The sequence below is a fragment of the Bactrocera oleae genome, chromosome 5, assembly GCF_042242935.1.
Source record: "Bactrocera oleae isolate idBacOlea1 chromosome 5, idBacOlea1, whole genome shotgun sequence".
NCBI classification, from domain to species: Eukaryota; Metazoa; Arthropoda; class Insecta; order Diptera; family Tephritidae; genus Bactrocera; species Bactrocera oleae.
Genome location: NC_091539.1, coordinates 5,291,900 through 5,317,050, shown reverse-complemented (window position 1 = coordinate 5,317,050; position 25,151 = coordinate 5,291,900). Strand labels below are relative to the sequence as shown.

The window sequence follows — 25,151 nt, the reverse complement described above, 5'->3', positions numbered from 1 at the left end:
CGTGTAGTGCTGACTCTCATCGCTATTGTTGGCAGTCAAGCATAGCCGGTTACACGCCACGACATTTATTAAGCAGTCAGTGCGCGTACAAATGCCTGTGACTCGTCGATAGTGCTTGTGGTTGCTGTTTTGTTGGCGGCTCGGCTTAACGTTAGTGGGTCCAGGCGTGGGGCGACAAGTGCGGCCTAGGCGATTGCTATTACGTTTACGCGCACATTTGTGGCGTGTCAAAGCGCTTGTAGCTCATGTATGTATGTATGTATGTGGTGTGCTGGAGCTACGTCGTACGTGTACTTGTCCGTAGAACAGCTGAGCGGTGCGGCGGTGCTGACGCTACCTTGTCGCACGTCTTGTACGACCGGTTTCTGTTTGCTTTTTATTTACTTCGCGTTTATTTGAATAACATATATTTTCGTTGTATAGCCGCTAACACGACGAACTGCGTGTAACTGGTTTTTCTCACTCACTGCTCTCTAACTTTATTGCGCCTTTTTTTCGCTGGCCGCAACTGGTTTCTGGTCGCATTTTTTTTTTTTGCTACAGTTTCTTTTACACTTTATTGCTTTGTTTTTTTTTCTGCTTTTCTGCATTCATCATTGCAATGTGGTCGGTGTCGCAGGTCGCATACAAGCAGTAAGCGCACATTTGCATGACTCGTTTTCAATGGCAACAGCGTTGCAACGGCGCTAACGCCATGTTTTTTGCACTTAACGGGTTTACACGCAGAAAAAAATGCGCGCTCGCATTTGTGTGTAACGAAATGGCAGCGCGTACGATTTTACATTGTCGCTTGTTCACAGCAAATGCAAAAAATAGCGTGTCAATGCAAAATTTCGTGCAATAAAATTTAGAGCAACAAGTCAATAATTTATACGTAGTCATTTCAGCTTCTACTTTTCGTGCGTTTTTTGTTTCAATAGCTGAGTGCAAAGTTTGCAATTGCTTGCAATGCTCTGAAGACGCTTCTTTCGCTACTCTCCACTTTACGCTCTCGCTTTTTATACCCTGAACAGGATATTTTAAGTTTTGTCACCAAGTGCGTAACACCCAGTAGGAAACGTCGGAGACCCTATAAACTAAGCGAAATAGTCTTTCAGTTTTTGAGATATCGTTCGGAAATTTTGCAAACGCGCTTTTTTCGCCAAGATGCTGCTCATTTGTCGGAACCGCTGAAATCCGATCTCTATAGCATATATGTAGCTGCCACACAAGCTGCACCATCAAATATATGTCGTTGTATGGAAAACTTTTTTATTCGACAAGTTATCTTCTCGAAATTTGGCATCGATTATTATCCGAAGCAACGGTGCAATCTCCAAACAAATCGTTCAGATCGGACCACTATAGCATATAGCTGTCAAACTGATCGCACAAATTTTTGTTTGTTATAAGCAGTGCACCTGTAAAGGGCATTTTAGCTATGTTGTCCGTTTTATCTCGTCGTACACTTTTCTTAAAAAAACACTCGCCTTTCGGCTTACTCCAGTATTTTCTTATGAATGCGCACAAACTCGTTTTTCAACATACAACATTCTGTACTATCAAACGTCCCGCTACATACATACATATTTATATACACACGTATACATATGTACATGGCAGCCCCATTCACTAGCTCTACTAGCAGCACTTAAACAGCGGGCGCTCTGCAACGTAGCAGTGAAATTTGGGGTCGTTGCGTCGGCACAACGTCACGAAAATACGCGCGCTCATACATAAATACATAACTACACACATAGATACTTATAAAAATACGCTAGCTCACACACAGCATGACATAAGATATATATTTAAATATAATATATTAAATACAAAGGCGACAAAGCTTGTTTGAAAAGCAGTCAGCCCGTTTGGGCAGCGTATGTCAGTGTATTTAGGAGGCTTGCAGCAGCGTAAATGGAATTCATTACCACTACAGCAACTGCAATAGCAACAACATAAGTGACGTATGCATATATATTATAAATACATATGTTTGTATGTATGCTTTTGTTGTTATTGTTGTTGCTTTCTAAAATGAATGAGTGCGACTTGAATATTCCGCAAATAATTATGTGCGCGAGTCTATTCTATATTTATACTATTTATACATACCATATACATGCAAATACATATATAGTATATACTATGTAGACTCGTATATATCATATATGTACTATTTTGCTAATTTCAAAGCATCACGAATTTTAAAAGCACACATAAGCACAAAAATTCCTTTATTTTAATTTTCATAATTTTTTTTTTTTTTGTGAGCGGCTGACTATCGTCATTCGCAGCTGAAATTTACATAAACAAGCAGATGTTGACATGCTCCCATTAGCTATATGCATACATACGTTGTAAATAGATATGTGGTGAGAGTGGTGATAAACAAGGCCTTATAGTATATTTGTAATGGCCGACTAGACCCCTTTTGAAAAGTTTGCTATCCCCATAATTAACTGAAAATATTGAAAAACATATATACATAGCATGGTGAAATTTAGCGCTAAGAATTTTATTCGCATTTTTCGGCTGTCCGGATAAACCGAATGTTACATATCCGCTAATCTAAATGAAAAATTCCCGGCTTTTAGTTGTTCGGATAATAGTTTTACATACGGATAACAGCAAAAATGCGACATAGAATCGGAAAAACTGAAAATTGCATTATCCGCTAACCTAAACGGAAAATTAGTTATTGGGATAATATATTGATACCAGGATATCAGGAAAAATGCGACTCAGAGTCAATAAAGAAATAGGAAACGGTGATAATTTACTGAAACTAACCGGATAAACCGAAATGTACATTATCCGCTAATGAAATAAAATGAAAAATTCTCGAATTACAGTTATTCGTATAATAATTAGGTATATGGATATTAGCAAAAATGCGACACAGAGTAAAAATATAAATAAAATACGCTAATAATTTTGTTAAACTAAAAATTCTCGAATTTCAGTTATTCGGATAATAATTGGATATGAGGATATCAACAAAAATGCGACACAGAGTCAATATATAAATAGAAAACGGTGATAATTTAGTAAAATTATCTTGATTATCTAGATAAACCGAAATTTACATTACACGCTAACATAAACGAAACATTCTCGATTTCTCGACTTTCAGTCGAGTATTCGGATAATAATATACGGATATCGGCAAAAATGCGGGATAGAGTAAAAATATAAATAAAACGCGCTGATAATTTTGTCAAACTAATCGGATAAACCAAAATTTACATTATCCGCTGTCATAACCAAAAATTCTAGACTTTCAGTTATTCGGATAATAATTGAATATACGGATATCGGCAAAAATGTGACACAGGGCCAATATATAAATAGGAAATCGTGATAATTTAACAAAACTATCCGAATAAACCGAAATTTACATTATCCGCTAACATAAACGAAAATTTCTGGAATTTCAGTTATTCGGATAATAGTTGAATGCCCGATACAATATTCATTATATGTTAAAATCCAAAAAAATTAAAACGTAATACCAAAAGGCTCTATACTATTAGGTTTTTATCCGTGACAACGGAAAACGAGAATTAATCCAATTCGTTAAACCGGATATCCGCATAATTGCACAAATAATATTTAAAACTAACTAAATTAACGGTAATAAGCCTCCTAGTTCTTTCTGAAGCAGACTGAAATCTGAGAGAACCCTCTAAACACTTTTTTGGAAAAGAAATACAAAATTGCGTCAAGCAAACTTAAAACTTCACAAGTATAAGGGTCTCAAACCGCTATGTTATTTGTTATATATAAGTATATATAAAAAGATCAGGATAATGTCCTGGATAAAGAATTGAAGTACGCAATACCTAAGAAAACAAACAATCAAGAAAAACAATCGTCGCCTCTGATTTTTGTGAGTGAGTTGTGTGAAGAAACCGGGGTGCCTTTATAACGAAAAAAAGGTTATATCATTCAAGTAGGGAAAGTATGGAGTACCGCAGTTCAAACTTAAACTGTCAAGCAAACATTGATAGGGCGAAGCTATAATTTATGTTTGGTACTTCCGAATAGTTCGAGAGTTTTAAAAGCAAGACTTTCGATATACCGAAGCAATACATATATATATGTAGACTACCTTAAAAAGTCAGCACTTTAAAACTTGTTGCATACACGAGTGATTAGAAATCAGACCTCTAGCTTTAACTGGATTCGAATCAAATATAAACAACTATTGTGTGATGCCAAAACCACTTAGTTATTAATCAAGAGATTCCCAAATATTGAACACGTAATTCCCACATGTATAATCGAAATATCGGTGCTTTGTGATGCAAAAACCACTTATGTAGTTATGGAACAAGAGACCGTCAAATATCGATAAAGCGCTGTCAGACACACAAATTAAACGTTGTACGTTCGATAACATGAACTCACGTTAAACTTGCAACATTGCTATAATTATAACTATATATTTTTTTGGTTGTGTGACTAGTCTTCAAGAATATTTTTCAACTTAAAAGCTGGTTTATTTACACACAACTTTTTTAATTTTTTTTTGTTTAGAAACATTCAACAAAACCGCAACGGCTCGCATAGTGTGAAGAATTCTTATTGAATTGAACATTATAAGTTTTGTAAACAGAAATTCTTTACATGTGCTTTGGTTCCCCCTATTGTTCGGCATTATTGCTGCTGCTCATGTTTATTAAAGTGTTTTTCTGCTATAAAAGAAGAATTCGCCTGTTATAAAAATACTATTTTTGTATCTCATTCAGCACGAAAATGAAACTAAAGTCTATTATTCTTTCCTTGGGCCGATGTTTATGTTTATGCGTATACGTATATGTAGATACATAAATGAATATTAGTATATGTACATACATATGTAGACGCTGTTGTTATTACGTTGCGCTTATGTTTACAACGTTCTACGTGTAGAACGCACGCAATCCATACACGTATATTTAGGTATGCATGTACATACATAAATTTGAGTATGCAGCAAGCACTTTTGCGCTCATTCATCTGTCTATATGTATTTTGGTGTGTATTTTTATACTTCCTTTCGGATTGAAGTCATTAAACTCCGCTCTATTAAGAATAGTATATTAGTTTATAGAAGCTTCTGCAGTATATAAATATTATATTATATTATAGAGAGTGAGTCAATTGATGCGAGAGATCTATTTACACGTAGCAAATATACTTATTTTCGTGTCTAAACATTTCTAAGCGACCGTCTTTTGCTATAAAAAGTAAAATTGATGTTACTTTGTGCTAAAATTGTTTTAGCGCTTCACCCTTGAAGCTACTCAACAATTTATAGAAATTTTAGCAGTATATATTATAGAGAAGCAGTTAGTCGCGTCGAAAATATTTAATTTAGCATTTCGAAATAAACTTTTTTTCAAACCTAAAGTATTCGTTTATATTTCCAAAAATGTAAGTGTGCCCAATTTCTTAAAAACTAATATATGGCAGCTCTTTTTATTTTATAAAATAACGGTAAATAGCGTCTAAAACGCGAAACAACTAAAATTCTCTCTCTAAAAAGCGAATTATGCTTGAAATACCCTACACGCGTCAAACTACAAATGTACTACATAAAAAAATTAAAAAAAAAAAATATTTAAGTATAAAAGTTGTGCAGCAGCGCTCTTCAAGAAAAACAAATAAAAAATCGAAAATATTTTTTTTGAACAAAAGTAAGTTGCTGTTGTGATTTATCTCAAAGCTTGTGACTACATGTGGCTGGGATTGTGTTTTCGTCAAAATTATGCATTTGACGCACTGTAAATATGCATTGTATGTATGTATGTAGCTAGTAAATTAAATAAATTAAATTAAAAAAAAAAAAATTTCATTTGTTGTATTGTTGTCGTATGAATGTTATATTATTTTTATATCAGAAGCAGTTACCAGCCTGTGTTAATTATTTGTACTATATTTTTTCATATTTAAATTAATATAATTTTTTGCCATTTTTATTAATGTAAATTTTTTAATAAAATTTTTTTAATGATCTAGCTGTTTTAAGTTAAATAATTTTTTTTTTACTTATATAATTTTATTTTTAATTTATATAAATTTGTTTTTTAGCTTACATAATTTTTTTAATTGAACAAAATATTTTTTCAATTTATATACCAACATAATTTTTTTTTAATTATACACTTTATTTTGCTTATATATTATTTTTTTTACAATTGTGATTTTTTTATTTAAATAATTTTTTTATTTAAATAATTTTTTAATTTAGTTTTGTAATTTATATTATATAACTTTTTTATTTAAATATATATATATTTTTTTAGTTTATATAATTTTAACTTTTAAGTTTTATAATTTTTTATAGATTTAATTTTTTTAATTTTTTTAATAAACATCATTTTTTCGCCATACTTTTTAACTAACGCTGCACACAAAGACACGCCGCAATGTCCTGTAGTTCTACTGGGAAATAGAAAATTTAATTTTTTCATTGTTTATGTGTGTCAGCTGGTTAATTGTGTGTGCGCGAAATATGAAAATATTCTAAAAAAAAAAACATTACAAACATATATACATACATAAATAGCAGCAGAAGAAGAACGTCAAGCATTTTTGTCTGATTCGATTCGAATTTTATAGTTTATGTGCCGCCTATGCCACATCCGGTTGTGCCGTTAGGCAATTCGACGTCACCAGCTTTGTCGTCATCACAACAACAACAACATCATCAACAACAACAACAACAACAACAACATCCACAACAAATATCACTACAACAACAGCAACAACAACAACAAATACCACCTCAATCTCTAGCACCACACCAGTCAATAGCACCACCACCTCTGCCACAATTACCAACAACCGCCTGTTCAGTCACTCAATTAGCACAAAGTCCGATGGCTAATCTCATGTCTATTACAGAGACATTGCCACCGGGTAGTCCAAGGAATGGACCGAGCCCACCGGGACCGCCGCCGCCGCGCACAGCATCACGCGGCAGCCAACATTCACCGAATAGTTCGGGTGAGTAATGTCCCAGTGCTAAGTGAAATTAAAACACAGTCAAAAAGAAAAAAAAAATAATAATAATAACTATATTTATATATTGGTCTAAGTAGTTTTGTTGTGAAATTGCTAGAATTTGTTTGGCAACCATTTTGGTTTAGGTGAAACAATGAACTCGTACGTACCGTTATGGTGCGGATCGTGGTGTTTCGTATATTCGTACGATCGCTGTTTGTTTTCTTACGTGAGACCTCGGCATATTTTGTGCAGCGTCCATCTCGAAGAACTAACTTCATACCCCACACTACCTGTGCACTCATTTTTACACCTACACACACATTCACTTGCACACACATACGCATTATTACTAACTGTTTGTAACTGTACTCACTTGGAATATTCATTCATGATTGATGAGCGCACTAAAAGTGATTTTTTAATTTTAATTCTTTCATTACAGCCGGCTCATCGTCCGGACGTCGCTCTTCGGGTTCGCGTCATGTCTCGAGCACCACAGTCACCAGCTCAGAGGTGCAGTCGAGTCCAGCGAACACACCACAAGTTGGACCGGGCAGCGGCAACAATGTGGGCGGCGGCAACGCCAACAATAACGGCGCAGTCAACGTGAGTAGCGGCAGTGGCGGTAATGCTGGTGGCAATAATGGACCACTACCGCCGGGCGCAAGTGGCGGCGACGCAAATGTCGGTGGCAACAGCAATGGCGGTGGTCCAGGTGGTAATAATAGCAATGGTCCAGCCAGTGGCGGCATGAACGCAGCAAACGCCGCAGCAACTGGCGGCGCATCCGCGTCAAATGCGGCTGCCGCCGCGCAGAATGCCACACTCAAGTGTACATTGTGTCAGGAGCGGCTAGAGGATACACACTTCGTGCAGTGCCCGTCTGTTAATCATCATAAGTTCTGCTTCCCCTGCAGTCGAGAGAGCATCAAGCGGCAAAATGTGAGTTTTGTGTATAATTTTTAATTAATAAAATATTGAAACTAATATTGTTGAAATTTGTTGCAGGGTCTGGGCAATGAGGTGTACTGCCCCAGCGGCGATCGCTGTCCATTGGCTAATTCGACGATTCCGTGGGCTTTTATGCAAGGCGAAATCACCACTATACTGGGTGAGGAGGTTAAGGTGAAGAAGGAGCGTGAATCTTAATGTCCATTTTATTGTAAAAAGCTGCGACGGGCTTTGGAGAATTTTTAAACAAAAACACACTTAACTGGGCGGCCGAGCAAAGAAATGTTTTTTTGAGTCAAAACTAATGTATTGAAATTGTATGAGCAGTTAAAAACTCACAAGTTGAATGAATATTGAAACAAAAAGTACAGAAATAAGCATAGAAGTAGAAGTTTAATAGTTGTGCAGCAGTTTTGCGAAATGTTTATAAAATAAATGGCAGTGGAAGATACTTGAAACCAGTTGGGGACAGCGTTAATAATAGTGGTCAGTCAAAAAATAAAAAGCTTTTCAAAAGCCAAACGTTTGTATTTAAAGTTAATAAATGTGCGGCTAATAACCGTTTATGTGTGTGGTAATTTAAAAGAACAACTCGCGTGTATGTGTTTGTGCGCATAACTGTTTCGTGCAGCAAATATGCGCGCATTGGCTTTGAATTGGCAACTTGTAACTGGCTGCTAAGCATTTTGTATACAAACCACATTTGTATAGTGGCGAAAAGTTGTTTGAGAACTGTTTACAACGATAACACACGATGTTATCGATGTTTATACCGCGTACACACAGTTCAGACCACTTTGAGCACCTGGCTTTTGTGCTGGTCCTCCATGCAGGAGTGCAGACTTTGAACTTTCTTGGCAGTTGCTGTGTTTAAAAGCACGCAGCAACATTAACAAATAGATTTACATATATAAAACATATAAAATAACTAAAAAAAAAATTAATTGCATACTTTTGCGTATAGCAAATGCCAGTTTGGAGTACGAGCAATTGGGCAAAACATAAAAGCATATAAGAAAAGAAAGCCTGTTTATTATTTTTGTGGGCCTAAGGAGTGCATTATCAAAAAACAAAAAAAAATTCGAGCAAAACATGCAAAACAGACGATTTAATTAAAGCTTACGCGTTGACTAGAGTGCAAATTTGTTTTTTAGTAGAACATTATTATTTTTGATTTAAGTGAAAAATATTTTAAGTTCACATGCACACAAAAATCTATTTATTTTCACTTTGCGTAGCGTAAACTGCTCATTTTTTCAATAACAATAATTAAATATAATTATGCGAAAAGTACGTTTTGCCGTTTTCTTTACAATAAAAGCTTTTAAAATCTACGTTAAACAAATATTTAAAAAAAAAATCAAAATAAGTTTAACAAAAATTAATTGGTTTAATATTACTTGTACATAATGCCTAATTTGTAAGATATCAAAAATAACTTTTCGTTGAAATTTATATTTGTAGTAACTACAAAAGCGAATGCAATTATGTTTTTGATTTTTTTTATGTGTTTTAGCTGTAAAACTAGTTTATATAACAAAAACATATTAATGGTTTAACTCTTTAAAAGTATAATAATTTAATATTAAATGTAAATTAATGCTAAGTTCAATTATATATTTTAGTTTTAAACTATATAACATTTAATGCTAAACACAAATATTTCTTTAAGTGTATTTGCGAGCTGTTACGGCGCTTATTTTACGCATTGTTGTATTTATTATTTATAGAGATTTTACGCAGTTTGGCAAAAAAATAATAAAAATTAAAAAAATTATAAAAATTAAAAAAAATAATAAAAATTAAAAAATATGTAAAAATTTACAACAAAAAATTTACCACAAAAAAATATTAATATTTGACGCGCAGAGTAAAAAATATTAGCGTTAATTGTCGTGCGTTCATAACGCCCAAACAGTTTTGTCGTGCATACACGCTATTACATTGCAGTGTATGCGTTAAAATTGTGCAAATTTGTATTGCAACAGTCAGTGATTTCTTTCCGTTTAATTAATTAGTCAAGGGAAAATTAAAATTTGCTGCAAATTAACAGTAAAAAAAAGTTATCACAATTCGTTAGCGATTAACAATTTTAACGCAAATTCCAATTCTAAAATGTAAACGTAAATTAATTTTTAAAACTTGTTTATAACAATAAATAAATAAAATATATATTAATTTGTAAATTTTCAACGCCAACCAAGTTGCGGCATACAACAAATATCGTAGTTTTTAGTGGAAAAAGTAAACAAGCAGTAAATAATTATTTAAATGCAAATTGCAAAACACTAAACAATCCTAACTAATATTATATAATACACATTAGATTTACAATGCGCATTAAATTAAATACATAAATGTATAACATAAAATCGACAACAACAGTGAAACAATTGCAAACAAACAATTTGTAAACTTACCATGTAAGAATATAAATATTTCAACGTGAATAATAAAATATTGGAAAAACATTTCAAATAATTTAGTGGATATGTGAAAAACGAAATTAGCGAATTTGTACTTATTTAATGAGAGAATCGTTAAACTGGTGTGAATTATATATGGGGCAAGCAGGGACAGTAGCACAATTATTGCATAAGGCACAACTTATGATAGAAGCATGAGTGTATAAAACCGAAAAATTTTGGAAAAACAATTTTAAAAAGAAAAAACGTTAACATCGGTTGCACCAAAGCTATAATACCCTTCATAAATATTAAAGTTGCATACAAGAGCTTGATTTGAATCGTTCAGTTTGTATGCCAGCTACATGCTATAGTCGTCCGTTTTCGACGGTTCCGGTTCTAATGAGCAGTTTCTTGGGAAGAAAGGGGTTGAAAATTGCAGTTTTATATCTCAAAAACTGAGACTAAGTTGCGTATATACAGACAGACAGACGGACAGTTATATTCACTTGTTAACTATACGCACTTGCACATTTGCACGTCATCGGCAGTAGTTACTTAATATTGCACTCGTGTTTTCTGTCTGGAAATTTGCCGTAGAAAATTTCTTCGAATATTTAAATTCACTTATTTGAGTTTTTAAACGAGCGGAAATTATTGCAATTTCCTTAAATACACTTCATGCTTCCGATGAAAAACGAGCGCCGCGTCTATGAATGACAGGTATAGTGATGCCAGACCTATTTTTATGTACAATTTGATTGCTGATGGTGTGAAAGTACGGAAAAAACTGTTTTTGATTGCGGATGAAATTGAAAAGTAGTTTGATTCGTTTAAATATTTTAAATTTTGTAGAATATCCGTTTCAGCAATAGTGTTGCCACAAGAACTCGAAATCACAGCAGAGAACGTAGATTTATAACAGAGAACGTATTTCATAATATACGTTCTCGGGTAATGATTTGACAACCGCTAATAGGGAATTTGCTTTTCGGGTATGTTCGGAAAGCATACCAATGGAATTTCATTTCTTCATTATTTGGGACGAACAGAGCTACAAAACAGACGAACGAGAATAATGTAGTTTTATAGTGGAAAATGGCGAAAAATTTAAATTTTGGTAAAGAAAACTTAGTAAATTTAGGCAATTAAATAGCGCACAAGTGTTTTGTGTACAAAATAAATACACTTTAAAGAGCTACAACTCGAAAACAAGTGTAGGCACGACGTTTGCGTGGGCGATGCAACTTGTAATGGCTACTGAGAATTTGTTTTCCACTACAACATTTTTAAAAATTGTGCAATCGCATCACAAATATATAAAACAGCTTTAAATTTAGTCACAAATTAATTACATGTAGCAATGCAATTGATTTTCGGTAGCTTTGAATGCCAGTAGGACTTTGGCGTCTGCCGTACATCTCGCACAGTGTTTATTGTTATAGTTGTCAATGGGTTTGTTGAAATTTTGGAGTATGAGTGAATCACCTTTGCTGGGGTAAGAGCGTGTGCTTGGTTATTGCTGTTGCTGTCATGTAGCATTGTTGTAGGAGCAGCAGAAGTTGGCGCAATGACTGGCGCCATTTAACCGCTTGAGGGTCAGGGTCAAAACGTTGAGTGTGTGCAATAAAAATAAATATAAAAATTTGTTCTAGTGCTTATGCACCGAGCGCACCGCATAGTATTATCTATTGTTTGTGTTGTTTTGGCAGGTGTCCCATTACAGCTTTTTAATGCGACTATCATTCATGCAACTTCTTGCTTTGGCCCACTTGCAGATATTGAAAACATTCCTAGGGCAACCGGTTCCCCGCCTACAACATCAAAATCAACCCAGGAGCTGAATGTGCAGCAGCAACAAAAGACGCCAACAACCGGCACACGTATCACCAACTACAGCACATCATGCGCCGGCTGCTTGAATGTATTGAATTTGAGTCGTGAGGAGTTCGTCATTGCGCTGGGTCAAGAGTGGCATAGCGATTGTTTTCGTTGTTCCGTATGTGATACACATTTGCACAATTGGTATTTCGAAAAGGACAGTCTACTCTTCTGCCGGGATGATTATTATCAACGTTTTGGTGAATGCTGTCAACAATGCAGTGCTATAATAACGGGACCGGTTATGGTAGCTGGCGATCATAAATTTCATCCAGAATGCTTTTGTTGCAGCGCGTGTGCTGTGTTCATTGGTGAGGGTGAAGCGTACGCATTGGTTGAGCGTTCCAAACTCTATTGTGGCAATTGTTATAAACAACAAGAAACACATGCAGTTGCGACGGATGTAGACGCGCTCAGCGCAAGTGTAACCATTGATAGTGGCGGCAGTGGTAACAAAAAACACACTAATGCAATTAGTGGCAGCGCAAAACCTATACATTCCATACGTCTCGTTGAAATACCGAAGGATGCAACACCGGGTCTACGTCTGTCTGTGGATAATGTGAGCGTGCAACGACATTATTTGGATGGCGGTAGTGGTGGTGGCAGCGGCGGTGCATTTCGTGCCACTTCACCAACACATGCTAAGCGTTTAGACGGTCCACTCGAAGTTTGTCCTGCCGTGCGCATATCTGAGTGAGTAACACTGATAATTCCGGTAAATTCGAAAAAAGACTACTAATCCTGCTGCGCTTACTATTTACAGCAACAAATTTTTAACAAAAATGTATCTCATTATTTCGTGTGCGTAGTGTACGTGAGCGACAATCTAGTTTAACAACGCCTGAAATCACCGCATTGCACAAATTACTTTTTGTTTGTGTAAATTGCGAGTAATTGTGTCACTACAGTTCGATTTATCGTTTGCAGCTGTTTCATGCGATCACATCACGACGCTGCCATACATTTATACACAAAAGCCATAAACAATGTGTTGGTCAAGCAAATTTTCCTATGGCGCGGACATTGATGCACTCACCTTTTTCACGCTAAAATGACTTGTAGAAATATATATATGTACATATGGCATACATACATATCTACGTATAATATAACATTACTCGCGTTCGTCTGTGTCAACGCTTTATAAAGCAAGTGATAAATGTCTCGGTTATTTATTCACTTATTTACATTGAAAATAATTCGCATACCTGCACGCTTATCAGCCATTTACAGTGCCTTTTCGTCTCTCAGACGCGCCGCTAGTGCTGCCATAACCACAATTCGGTTTACTTTTTACTTGCAGCGCTTTGTTTTATTATTGTACAAGAGCGTTTATTAAAGCGACTGTTGTTTATATTTACAAAAACATTTATGTACATACATACATGCATATGTGTGTTGTTTACGTTTGTATTGTCAACTTATCAGCTTACCGCACTTTCGGTAAGGGACGCAAACAAGTAGCTTGCGTTGAATTTTATTTCAATAATCATGTCGCAATTGCAAAAAATAATGTATTAGTCATACACTACAGTGCAACTGTGTGCGTGTGTATTGATAAGCGTCAATGGTTAAGCCTCCCAAACAGGCGTTCGTCCGTTTAACCGGTCCGCGCTCGCCTCAATAGTGATCAGCTGTGCACAAATTATTAGTCGATTTTTCAAGCTAATGTGGGTAGTAAGCGGTTAGTTGTGTAGCAAATAGTAAAACCATAAAGCTACGGAAGCTGTTTGCAAACACAAAAAATATATTTATACAAAACACTGTTGATGATTATAATTTGTGTATAATTTAACAGCAGTAAGCAATTTTGATGGCAATGTGTTATTTTTTTTTTTTGTAAAGCCATACAAATTGAGTCAACAAAATAAAAACAAACAATGAGAAAATTATTTGAAAGACACATTTTGTGTTGTAAACAAAATATTGTACAACTATGTAAAGGAAAATGCATTTGCTGAATTGTGGAACAATACATAGATGTGCAAAAACATAAACTCACTTGTAAATATTGTTTTGTAATTTTTATAATTTTCTTTTATATAAAAGTACGCTAAAAGCTACTAAAAATGATAGTAAAAATAAATACAATTCACGTATTTCATGTTCCTAACAAAAAATCGATAATTATATATATATCTGTATTTTTTTTTTTTTTTGTAAAAGAACTATATTGTGGTCTCTCATAATAAAATAATTATATATTTTAGCAAAACGCTAACAGTGCGGTCATTTTAAATATAAATCAAAATAAAAAAGATACATTTCTTTAATAGATGGTATTATTTACATATAAATTTATTACTACCTGCCACTCCTTAAAAACATACTGCTAATAAATGAAAATAAAAATCCACTACTAATACCAACTTTTAACAACATTTAAATAAATTTTTACTAATGCATCACTTTTATATTTTTGTCTCTCCCTCTCTTGAATTCGAATACGCTCGCTACTTCTCGCTGTCGTTTGTTACTACGTGCTTTCTTATGAATTTTTATGAACTTGTAATGGTGTGCGTGATTTTTATTAACGAAAATAATGCCTGCTGCACTCATCATCCCATCACAAATTAACCAACATCCAATAATCAAAAAAAAAAAAAAAAAACCGATAACAATTATACCCAATAACTGTAAACGTAAACGTCTATTTTTATAACCTACATCAATCTTCATCGCCCAAAGCAGATACATTTGTAGAATATATGGTCGCCTGGGGAAATATGTTTTCTCCTTTATAACATCGGTTATCGATCAGTGTTGTGGTAGCGATTATAGGTAAAATGCATATTTTCCACTAACTAAAATATTTTTAATTATTATTTTTACTGATTTACTTGTTGGTTGCAAAGCGGTGTGATACTGTTTTCGGTCTGGTTGGAAGAGAGCGTTTGTTTGAAAGATAAAAAAATAAAAAAATAAATGTAGAAATAGTTTCGGCCAACGTTTATGTAATAAGGGTCCTTAGAATAGAATAGAAAGGAAATGAGGCATCCACCGCGACCTAGGGTCTACTGTGTCCTCCTCTAAGTCACAAAGAATCACTTAGCCCCAGCACATTAATGATAAGAATCCTTGGTCGGACATCAATCCCTGTTTATATAGACTATTTAGACCCGCTTGTCGTAACCACGAGTTTTCGCCTGCGTCAAAACCCTTACAAAATCTCTCATAATTAGTTGGGATACGCTCCCATTTACCGTAATTTACGAGCTTCACTTATTATTATAACGTTCGACTGACCTTATAAAAATCTGCAATTTGTGCGTCAGCTTTGTTTTCCCTTGAAGTTGTGGTTTCTTATCTCTTTCAAACGTACTATATATGTTTTAATATGTGATTTTCTTGGCTTTTCAATGTATCGCAAGAATTACACTGCGAAAAAACTAACTTGTAATAAAAATTAAAATTTTGTAGCGATTTCCCTCCATAGAACAATAATTTTAGCGCAAAGTAAGCTATACGAGGTCTTAACTAGTAACACGGAGTTTGAGCCAAATCTAACCTAAAATTTCAATAACACAATGAATTGCTGTTATTTTCACCGAAATTACCCGGCAGCTCAAAGAATATATCTCGCCAAAGCATCAATTGTGATTTTCGACGTAATATCGATGGCACCCGACCACATTTACGATATATATTGAACGCTGGAGACTATGAACTGACACGTGACACCAGTTGCAGGCTGTCAAGTGTCACATTTCAAAAAGTTTGTCTCAAATTTAAGTAATGGAAGTATGATCGCTAGATATTACAGTTAAAGAGCTCGAGCTAACTCTAGAGGGTCGTGTAATACTTCTTTAATTGAAGTCTGGATATTTTTGCAGGTTAAACCCGAGATTATCAAGACTTGACCCCAAAAAACATAACGGATGTCCGAATTTACACCAACACTTTCAAGAAATCTCTTTAACGTTGCTCTTCTAACCCCGCTATTTCTTTCGTTTACATCTTTTAAAATAATTTTTTTTCGGAACTTCTTTCCTTAAAAAGGGGGACTAAGCATTACAACAACAATGTTGCCTGCAACAATAACAATAATCACACTTGTTTGGCTTGATAATCCTAAGACAAATTCCGTTCCCAACCTCATAGAATTCCTTAATGAGAATAACCATTTTTTTTTATTAAGTTTTATGATCCAAAATTATATTATCCAGACCGAAATCAATTTCATAAAAATTTCATCGAAATCAATTCTTCAACTTTTCAAATATCACAAAATCTTTTTTTTTTTTTTTTACAATTTTTCTCCCACCTACTTTAACCCCCCTTCCGCTTTTAGAATCGACGTGAACTTAGCCAATCTGCATATCGGCGATCGCATATTGGAGGTGAACGGCACACCCGTTAACGACACATCCATCGAACACATTGACAAATTGATACGCAGCACTGAGAAAATTCTACAGCTGACCGTCGAGCACGATCCCGTACAGGTGTGTCGCAGCTGTAGTCAAGCGGACATATTGCAACGTCCCACATCGTACAGTGATCTGCCACCGTTGGCAACATCCGCATCGAGCATCGAAGTTTACGGACGTTGCTGCGTCACCGACTCGCTCACCGGCAGCACCAGCACCAGTACGATCGCGCCGCACAGCAACAGCAGCGATTGCGGTAGCGGCGGCAGCTCGCCCACGCGGCTCAGCAAACTGGACAAGGAGCGCATATATAAGCGCAAGGATGAGGGTTATATAAGCGGCACGAAGACACGTCAGCTGCGTAAATGCAAGAATCTGAATATGATTGCGAGTGAACAGCCAACGTTGCCACATGCAGGTTCCACACATTCCATAGGAGCCACTATGAGCGGCGCTGCTACTGCGAACGCTAAAGTTGGCGCAACTGCGGCGAATTCCACACAACTGGGCATGCGTTTGCGCGAGAAGGAGCGCTGTTCCAGCATGTCCAAGCTGCTGGATGAACAACATGCGCCGACGGAGCAAATTTACGATTTATCGCGCACGAAATCCTTTCGTGTGGAGCCCAAGCCGCAACGCATTTTTCGTGCCTCCGATCTGGTGTTGGGCGAACTGCTCGGTAAGGGTTTCTTTGGGCAGGTATACAAGGTAACGCATCGTCTGACGAAGGAGGTGATGGTGCTCAAGGAATTGTATCGCGTGGATGAGGAAGCGCAGCGTAATTTCCTTAAAGAGGTTGCGGTGTTGCGTTCGCTGCATCACAAGAATGTGCTGCGCTTCATTGGCGTGCTCTACAAAGACAAAAAGTTGCATTTGGTCACCGAGTATATAGCGGGCGGTTCGTTGAAGGAGCTTATACACGATTCGGGTTTGCCGCTCACATGGCCGCAGCGCGTCTCATTCGCCAAGGATATTGCTTGTGGCATGAGTTATTTGCACCGTATGAACATCATACATCGTGATCTGAATTCGCTAAACTGCCTCGTGCGCGAGGACAAGTCGGTGATTGTGGCAGACTTTGGGTTGGCGCGCATCATTACGGCGCCGTTCTTCAGCGCCGGCAGCAGCAGTGGCGCGGCAGGCGGTGTTGCGCTTGGCAGTAGTAGCAGCAGTGAGCGTTGGTCTGGCGGCGCATGCCTAAGTCCGAATGGCACATTGGGACGCAGCAAGAGTCGACAGCGCAGGCAGCGTTATACGGTGGTGGGTAATCCTTATTGGATGGCACCGGAAATGATGAAGGGACTGAAATATGATGAGAAAGTGGATGTGTTCTCGTTTGGCATTATGCTGTGTGAGGTGAGTAGACGGCGATGCAAACAATGTATACGAAAAAACATTAAATTTTAAACTTCCAGATCATTGGACGCGTACAAGCCGATCCGGATTTCCTGCCGCGCACCTCCGACTTCGGCTTGAACCAGAAGGTATTCCGCGAGAAGTTTTGCCCACAGTGTCCAGAAGCGTTTTATAAAATTGCCTTTCTTTGCTGTGATCTCAATCCTGATAAAAGGTGTGTGTATATATATTTGTCTTATAAGAAATATTTAAATATTATTTTTTCTTGCTTACCAACGCCTTAGACCGTCCTTTGAAATACTCGAAATCTGGTTGGAAAGTCTGCTGGCCTCCATTGCCATGAACCAATCGCTGCCCGCCGATCTGTTGTACGACATAGAAAACTATAAGGGCATTATAAGCATCAGCAGCACGCCAGACGGCATGCTCACGCCGAAGTCGAATCGCAGCCGCGACGATCTGGACGATTTGGGCGCGCAGCGTAAGTCAACGCCACCGAAGAATGAAAAGCCTGCGGTAGTTGTGACACAGCTTAGTATAAACGCGGAAGGCTTTAAAGACGACAGCGATTTCCACGATGTGACGAAAATGGAAGGCAAAGAGAATGCGGTCATATTGCGTAAAGATATGCCGAAATCGCCGCATTTGGGTAAAGACTTCTCGCCTACTGGCGAGCGTATACGCGATAGCATGCGTGCACGGCGCCGCCAACGACTTATGCAAGCCGCGCAACAACGCGGCGTGACGCCAGAGAATAAGTGCACCGAAAGCGTGTTAGAAGCGGTGAAACAGACGCTGCAGAATGGTGCGCGCGGCGGCACGCCACTGAGCAGCTGCAATGGTGGTGGCGCGAAGAAGAGTCGTCCGTACGGCGAGAAGGGTTTTCTGCTAGACATCAATCGCGATGGCGATTTGCGCTTAAATAATGTAAAAGATTTGAATTATTGCTCAGATTTCGACTCCAGTTGCGACACGAGTCTTAACTATCACGAGGTAAACGCTGTGGATGACATGAAAGCAGCTGAATGTGAAATGCCTGCAGCGCACTTAATAAATCGACCGGCGGTCTTGCAAGAAGAGGATCACACAGAAGATGAAGTACAAAGCGATGAGGCGAAAATGTTGGTGCCTACGCAGACAACGTTAGACGCTGAAATGCAGCTGAGCGCGACAGCGTGTACGAGCGCGCAATCGCCGACAGTCAGTGCGGCCACTGAAGAGGTTGACGCAGCGACGCTTAGTACCATGCAACAGATACAGAAAAAGATTTCCGCAAAATCGTACAAAAATGCGCTCGATGACATACGGACGAAGTTGAATTTGTGTCGCAACAAATTCGAAACAATCGACGCAGCGAATCGACGCAATTTCAGCAATTCACAAAATTCAATGAAAACCTTCTTCCGCTCGCGCAACTCGCGCTCCATTGCTACCAGCCCCACAGAGCCCGCGAACGCCAGTGAAAGTGTGTACAAAACGCCACCCGAGGCATTAAAAATGTTCCAGCGTCTTGAAGCGGCCAGCGTAGCCGCATTACCGGCCGGTACGCCGTCCAGCGAGCTTGCGCGTCTGCCTGGACAAAGTGTCGCCTCAAGCAGCAGCAGCAGCAGCAGCACCTACCGCATCAATCAAACGCCGATATTTGGGCGCAAGCAGCTACCAAAACAGGTCGAGCTGTATACCGCACACTCTGAGTCATTGGAGAATCTACACACGGGTTTGCCGTGCATGCCGCCGTTAACCCCGGTAGCAGCACGTAAAAATAAAAACAGTCCGGGTGGCAGCGGCAAGCGCGTGAAATCGCCTAAACGTCCTGTGAGCACATTCCGTAGCTACCTTAATGAGGTGGCAGCGGAGGAGATTGAAGAAAGCACACCCGCGCGATTGACTGCGTCAGCGACAACCACGACGACTGCAGGAACTACGGTGGAGACGACGCCGAAAAAGAATCGTCGCCTCAATAGTGGTAAAGAGAGTACAAACGTACAGCTATGGCAGACAGAGAAGCCAGAAAAAGCGGCAGCGACAAATAAAAGTCGTATCTTTGGCTTGCGTAGCTCAGCGAAGCCGTCAGCGATGACGACGACAACGCGAGAGATGACACAAGCGCCGCAACGGCGTACACTTTCGCCCACAAAAGCCAGCGACGCGCGTCGACTGGCGAACAGACAAGATGTGCAAAACACAGGTGAGTTTGATGATAGAGTATATATAGTTAGCTTCGAAAAAATATATTTAAAAAAAAATTATGTTTACTTCAAAAAAATATATTTACTTCGAACAAAAATATTTATTTCGAAAAAATAGCTTACACAAAAATCTTCAAACCATATATTTTAGAGTTCATATTGCTCAATTCTTACGCATTACTCGCTAAAAATTAAAATTCGAAAATATAAAACTTTAAAAATAAGTTTCTGGGTTAAGATCTGACAGTATCATGAATGAATACTTTATAATCAATCAAAAAAACATAAAAAGCTAAGTTCGAAAAAAAATTAATTTTCTAATATGTTTTGTTTTCTGAATTACGGCGCTGAAATTATAAGCGTATGCTTTGTCAACGTCAAAATTATATAAAAAGCTAAGTTCGAAAAAACTTGTATGAGAAACATACTTGATTTTTCGAGTTTGAAAGTGCTAAAATTTTAAAATAAATATAAAATATTCATAATAAAAAGAAATTGTGCATCTTTTACCTCAAAAAATATTTTTGCCATGTAAAACTGAGTTTCGAAACTACTTTTTTTTAGAAAAATAATTATATTTTTTGCATAATGGAATTTGTAAATTAAGCTTGTGCAGTTAATAAATATAAATGAATAGTATTTTCAAACAGAAAATTATACGAATATATGTGTGTAGTTCTCATATAAAAATTGTACTTCGAAAATACTTAGCTTATTCTAACATTTCTGTAAATATTAAAATCCTTTTTTAGCAGAGAACTTTATAGCTGCTATATAGAAAGTAAAGTTCGAAAATACTTTTGTATGAGAAAGTTTTTTACTTTAAGAGTCATGGTGATGAAATTTTATACCCACACGAATTTAGCTTATACTAACCTTTTCATAAACATTTAAATCGTTTTTGAGCAGAAAAAACATACCTTATCTTTTTAGTTCGAAAAAACGTTTGTTAGATATAAATGTTTATCTCATGAGTTATGGTTTTGATATTTTATACCTATACAAATTTAGCTTATTCTAACATTTTCGTAAATGAGTAAGGCATTTACAAACAGAAAACCACATAGCTGTCATATAAAAAGTGAAGTTCGAAAAAACTTTTGTTCCGGGAAATTTTTTATTTTTTATTTTTTTTTATAGATTTATAATGTATTATATTTGTTTTGTGGAAAATATTAATAAACCGTTCCATTCTACTCACAGCACCACCAACCCAACAGCAGCGCCTGCGTCAAAGTCTTGCCAACAACAGCAGTCATCATAGTAATTTTACAACAACAACACCTGCTAACGTGAAAAGTACAACCCGTCTCACCATACTCAGTCCCGAGAAAGTGCATCGCCTCAATGCGAAACTGACGGATCAGAAGGTAAAAGTCAAAAGTAGTGATACGAAAGCCACAGTCGTGAGCAACACAGTGGCAGCGACGCCGACAACGAACAGCAGCGCTGAACAAGCCTTACAATTAGAGCGACGCAAGCGTAAGCAACTCTCAACGCGATATTGATTTGATATTTTCGAAAGCAATAATGAAGCGAATAATAAATTTAGATTTAAAACGAAACTAAACGATAATAATACAATAGGATGAAATGTGTAGAAGGGAGAGTGTAACAGTTAAATATTTTTAATTCGAACTTAACTGGATATTCGAATAAAGAATTGAGTATTGTAAGCAATTTATATCAAAGTGTATTAGGTTTAAAAGACAAGCTTAAAAAGACAAGTAGTGTATAAATAACGGTTTTGCCTGTCTGTATGTATGTAAATTTTTATTCCATCTACAACATAGTTGAGGAATGTAAGCGTTACGACCGCCATACGAATATAAAATAGTTGAAAACTTGCAATTTTATTTCAATAACAATTAATTTTAAGTGTTTATTATGCGAAAGTTGTAAACAAATGAAAAGTTGAATATAATATATAGTTGTTAGTGGGAAAAAAGTGCCTAAACTATGTAGGAATATATTATATAATGCAATATGCTTTTTACACAACTAATATACGAAAAATGCGAAAAATTAATAAACGCAACACAATCTTGGCCAGCAAGTCCGAAAACGACGAGCGCATAACGGTGTTTTTGAAAAAAAAAAAATTAATAACGTTGTGAAAAAACAGTTGGAAAACTCTTAATCACTACCTCACATATTACTAAAAATTAATGACTTACTACAAAATGTACTAAAATCGCCACTAATGTTTCACGCTTTTTATTTGCTTCCATCTAAGCGTTATTTGTTGTCAGCTTTTAACTAGTAATAAAAGTATAAATGTAATTATATATACATATATAATATATATAACAAACAGCTGAATTTCCTCAATGTATCGCTAACCACCTACACTATAGTGCCATTCGAAAAAAGTAAACTGAACTAACACGAAAAATAATTTCTTTAAAAAATATATATGTATGTATATGTAGCGCGCAAAAATTATTCTAAATGCAATTTGGAAGCGCACACATTAAAGTCTATTATAAAAATAAGTATATAAGCTACAAATTATAGGACGAAAACTTAAACGAAAAAAGTTAAACATTAGAAATATTTTTTTTGCTTAGTAAAATCGTGTAAAAATTTTCTAAAAGCTGCCACTAAACACTTCTAAATATTAAAACATAGCAAACATATGTGAAATTTCACTTTCACTTTTCACCAACAAATTTGATGTTCGTTTCATGCGTTTAAACTACCGCCACATAACAAATATATGCAAAATTTCACTTCTAAGCGTTTATTTTTGGCAAAAAATTTGATAATCGGAACTTTGAAGTTAATGCAAATAGTTGTTTAATACTTTTATCTTTCGCAAACGTGCTGTTAAAGTTTTTAAGCTACCTAAATATAGCAAACATATGCAACATTTCACTGTTACGCTTAAATTTTGAGCGAAACTTTGTTATTCGAAAATTCGAAATTTGTATAATTAATAATAATGCGCGGCTTAAGTTTTAAAAGTACTGAAAACTGGCAAATATATGCAAAATTTCACTGTTACGCATTAGTTTTGAGCCAAAATTTTATCTTCGAAAATACGAAGTTCATGCAAAAAGTTGTTTAACGCTCTTATCATTCGTAAATGTTCTGCTAAAGTTTTTAAACTATTGATATATAGCAAATTTTTGCAAAATTTCACTGTTACGCAAAAGTTTTGAGCAAAAATTCGATGTTCGAAAAATGGAAGTTCATGCAAAAAGTTGTTTAACACTATCTGGTTTTTTATGCAAAAAATATGGCTAAAACTTTTGCGTAAATGTAAAAAGATTATAACTAAAAAACTTTTAACTGCATAATTTAAAATACAATAGCTTTTTTTTAACAAAGTTTAGCTAAATATGTTCAAATATGTGTCACTGAAATGTTTAAACTATTAAAATTCAGCAAGTATATAGAAATCAGTTCCTTTTAAAGTTAATTATAGCGAAAAAAGGGCATGTTCGAAAATTCGAAGTTGTTATAAAAGGTTTTTTAATATCCATGACGTTTGTTTATGCATAAAAAATTAAATATTTCGTAGGCAGTAAATTAGAACAAATAATAAAATTAAAAAAAAAATATTGCAATAAAAATTTTAGCTTACTCAAAATTTTAACTAGTCGATTAATTGATACTGATATACTAAACGACCATAAAAAAACATACCTTATATGACAATATACAACGTTTTCGAATTTGAAAATTCTCTACTAAACTGCAATATTAAACTTTTGTATTAATTTATATTTAAAGTTAAGTTTTTTCTACTAATAACTGTAATTTAGCGGTAAAATATTTGTTAAAAACTCGTTTTATGTATTTTTAAGCATATTAACAGTATTTAAATAGTTAAAAACCATATTTTAAGCGAATATTTTCCAGCATTTTTATGTATTAACATTTACATATGTAAAATCTAAAATTTTTAAACTTTTTTATGCGAATTGCTATTTAAAAGCAAAAAAAAAAAAACATTCCTCATTCGAAAAAAATTTCAAATTTATATAATATTTTACTAAAAGTATTTTAAGATTTTATTAATTCTTTTAAACTAATAAAAAATTAAGTTATTATAAACGAATATATGAAACTAAAAAGACATTCCCAAAATTGTAGTCTTGGAAAATTACATTTTTTGCCATTTTCGCACAATTTTGTTTTTTTTATATTAAATTTTATAGCAATATTATTAATTTAACTAAGCAACAAACAGAAACGAATATTTTTTAAGCTTTTGCAATAAAAAATTAAGTTTTTAAGCAACTACTTGAATAAAATATAAAAATGTTTAATTTTTTAAATAAAAACTTTGTTTTAAAATTTTATTTCATTTTTTCAGGTTAGTTATAAATAAATAAAAAATCTAAACCAATAAAACAATAACAAAATATATTTTTTTAAATTTTTCGTTAAACTATGTTTTTTTTTTGCTTAATAAATTTGCTCAAAAAATAGTAGTCAATATTTGGAAAATTGTTGACAAATTTTTATTTATATTTAATTTTTATGACCGAAAATGAAACAAAATAAAATAAAAAAAAGTTTTTTTTAACTATTTTATTTACTTTCTTCCGGTATGTCATATAAATATATTATTTTTAAAAAGTAGTATTTTTTCAAAATTTAATTAACTTTCCAAAATTTAAAATGCAATTCCAAAAAAAATTAACAGTTAAGATAAAAAAAGAATTATAAAGTAAGATTTTTAGAGAAATATTTGTTTTTAGAAAAAAAATGGTTGTAGAGAAATATTTTTTTAGAAAAATATTTTTTTTTAAGAAGTATTTTTTTTTTTTGAAAAATATTTGTTTTTAGAAAAGTAGTTTTCAGAGAAATATTATTTTTTTACTCTTCATAAACTATTTTTCAGCGCTTAATAAATTTGCTCAAAAGTAAAAAATTGTTCGGAAAATTGTTGAACAATTTAGCAGGTATAAACATTTTTAAGCCCGAAAATGAAAATGAGAAAATTTAATAATAAAGAAATTTAACTACGAAAAGAAACAGTGGAAAACTATGTAATTAAAATTTCAAAA

The 25,151-nt window shown here is 35.1% G+C and overlaps 2 protein-coding genes across 9 annotated transcripts in view; both read left to right on the top strand.

Moving 5' to 3' along the window:
• Positions 1–10,432, top strand: part of Pits (Protein interacting with Ttk69 and Sin3A) — a 32,079-nt gene extending 21,647 nt beyond the window's left edge. For 5 of the 6 annotated variants that reach the window (XM_014238148.3, XM_036359662.2, XM_014238157.3 and 2 more), the window contains exons 3-5: positions 6,589–6,975; positions 7,418–7,917; positions 7,984–10,432. In XM_014238148.3, the coding sequence (XP_014093623.2) occupies positions 6,589–6,975; positions 7,418–7,917; positions 7,984–8,124 (1,028 nt within the window). In that variant the 3' untranslated portion in view covers positions 8,125–10,432. The remainder of the gene's footprint in view (positions 1–6,588; positions 6,976–7,417; positions 7,918–7,983) is intronic. The other variant, XM_014238183.3, reaches the window with a different exon arrangement.
• Positions 10,433–11,350: 918 nt separating this feature from the next.
• Positions 11,351–24,422, top strand: LIMK1 (LIM domain kinase 1). 3 transcript variants are annotated; one of them, XM_014237639.3, is made up of 7 exons: positions 11,351–11,451; positions 12,110–12,908; positions 14,907–14,996; positions 16,507–17,941; positions 18,001–18,155; positions 18,226–20,129; positions 21,334–24,422. In XM_014237639.3, exons 1-7 carry the CDS (start codon positions 11,430–11,432, stop codon positions 21,636–21,638), a joined length of 4,710 nt encoding a protein of 1,569 aa, XP_014093114.2. In that variant the 5' UTR covers positions 11,351–11,429; the 3' UTR covers positions 21,639–24,422. The 3 variants fall into 3 exon arrangements, with proteins under 3 accessions (XP_014093114.2, XP_036215549.2, XP_036215550.2); XM_036359656.2 differs by having other exon boundaries at positions 14,904–14,996; XM_036359657.2 differs by lacking the exon at positions 14,907–14,996.
• The last annotated feature ends 729 nt before the right edge of the window (positions 24,423–25,151 follow it).

Coding starts and splice junctions, on each gene's coding strand:
- LIMK1 (XM_036359656.2), top strand. CDS start 11,430: ATGGCGAAAAATTTAAATTTTG. Junction 11,452..12,109: donor GGCGAAAAATTTAAATTTTG/GTAAAGAAAACT, acceptor GCCCACTTGCAG/ATATTGAAAACATTCCTAGG. Junction 18,156..18,225: donor GATCTCAATCCTGATAAAAG/GTGTGTGTATAT, acceptor CCAACGCCTTAG/ACCGTCCTTTGAAATACTCG.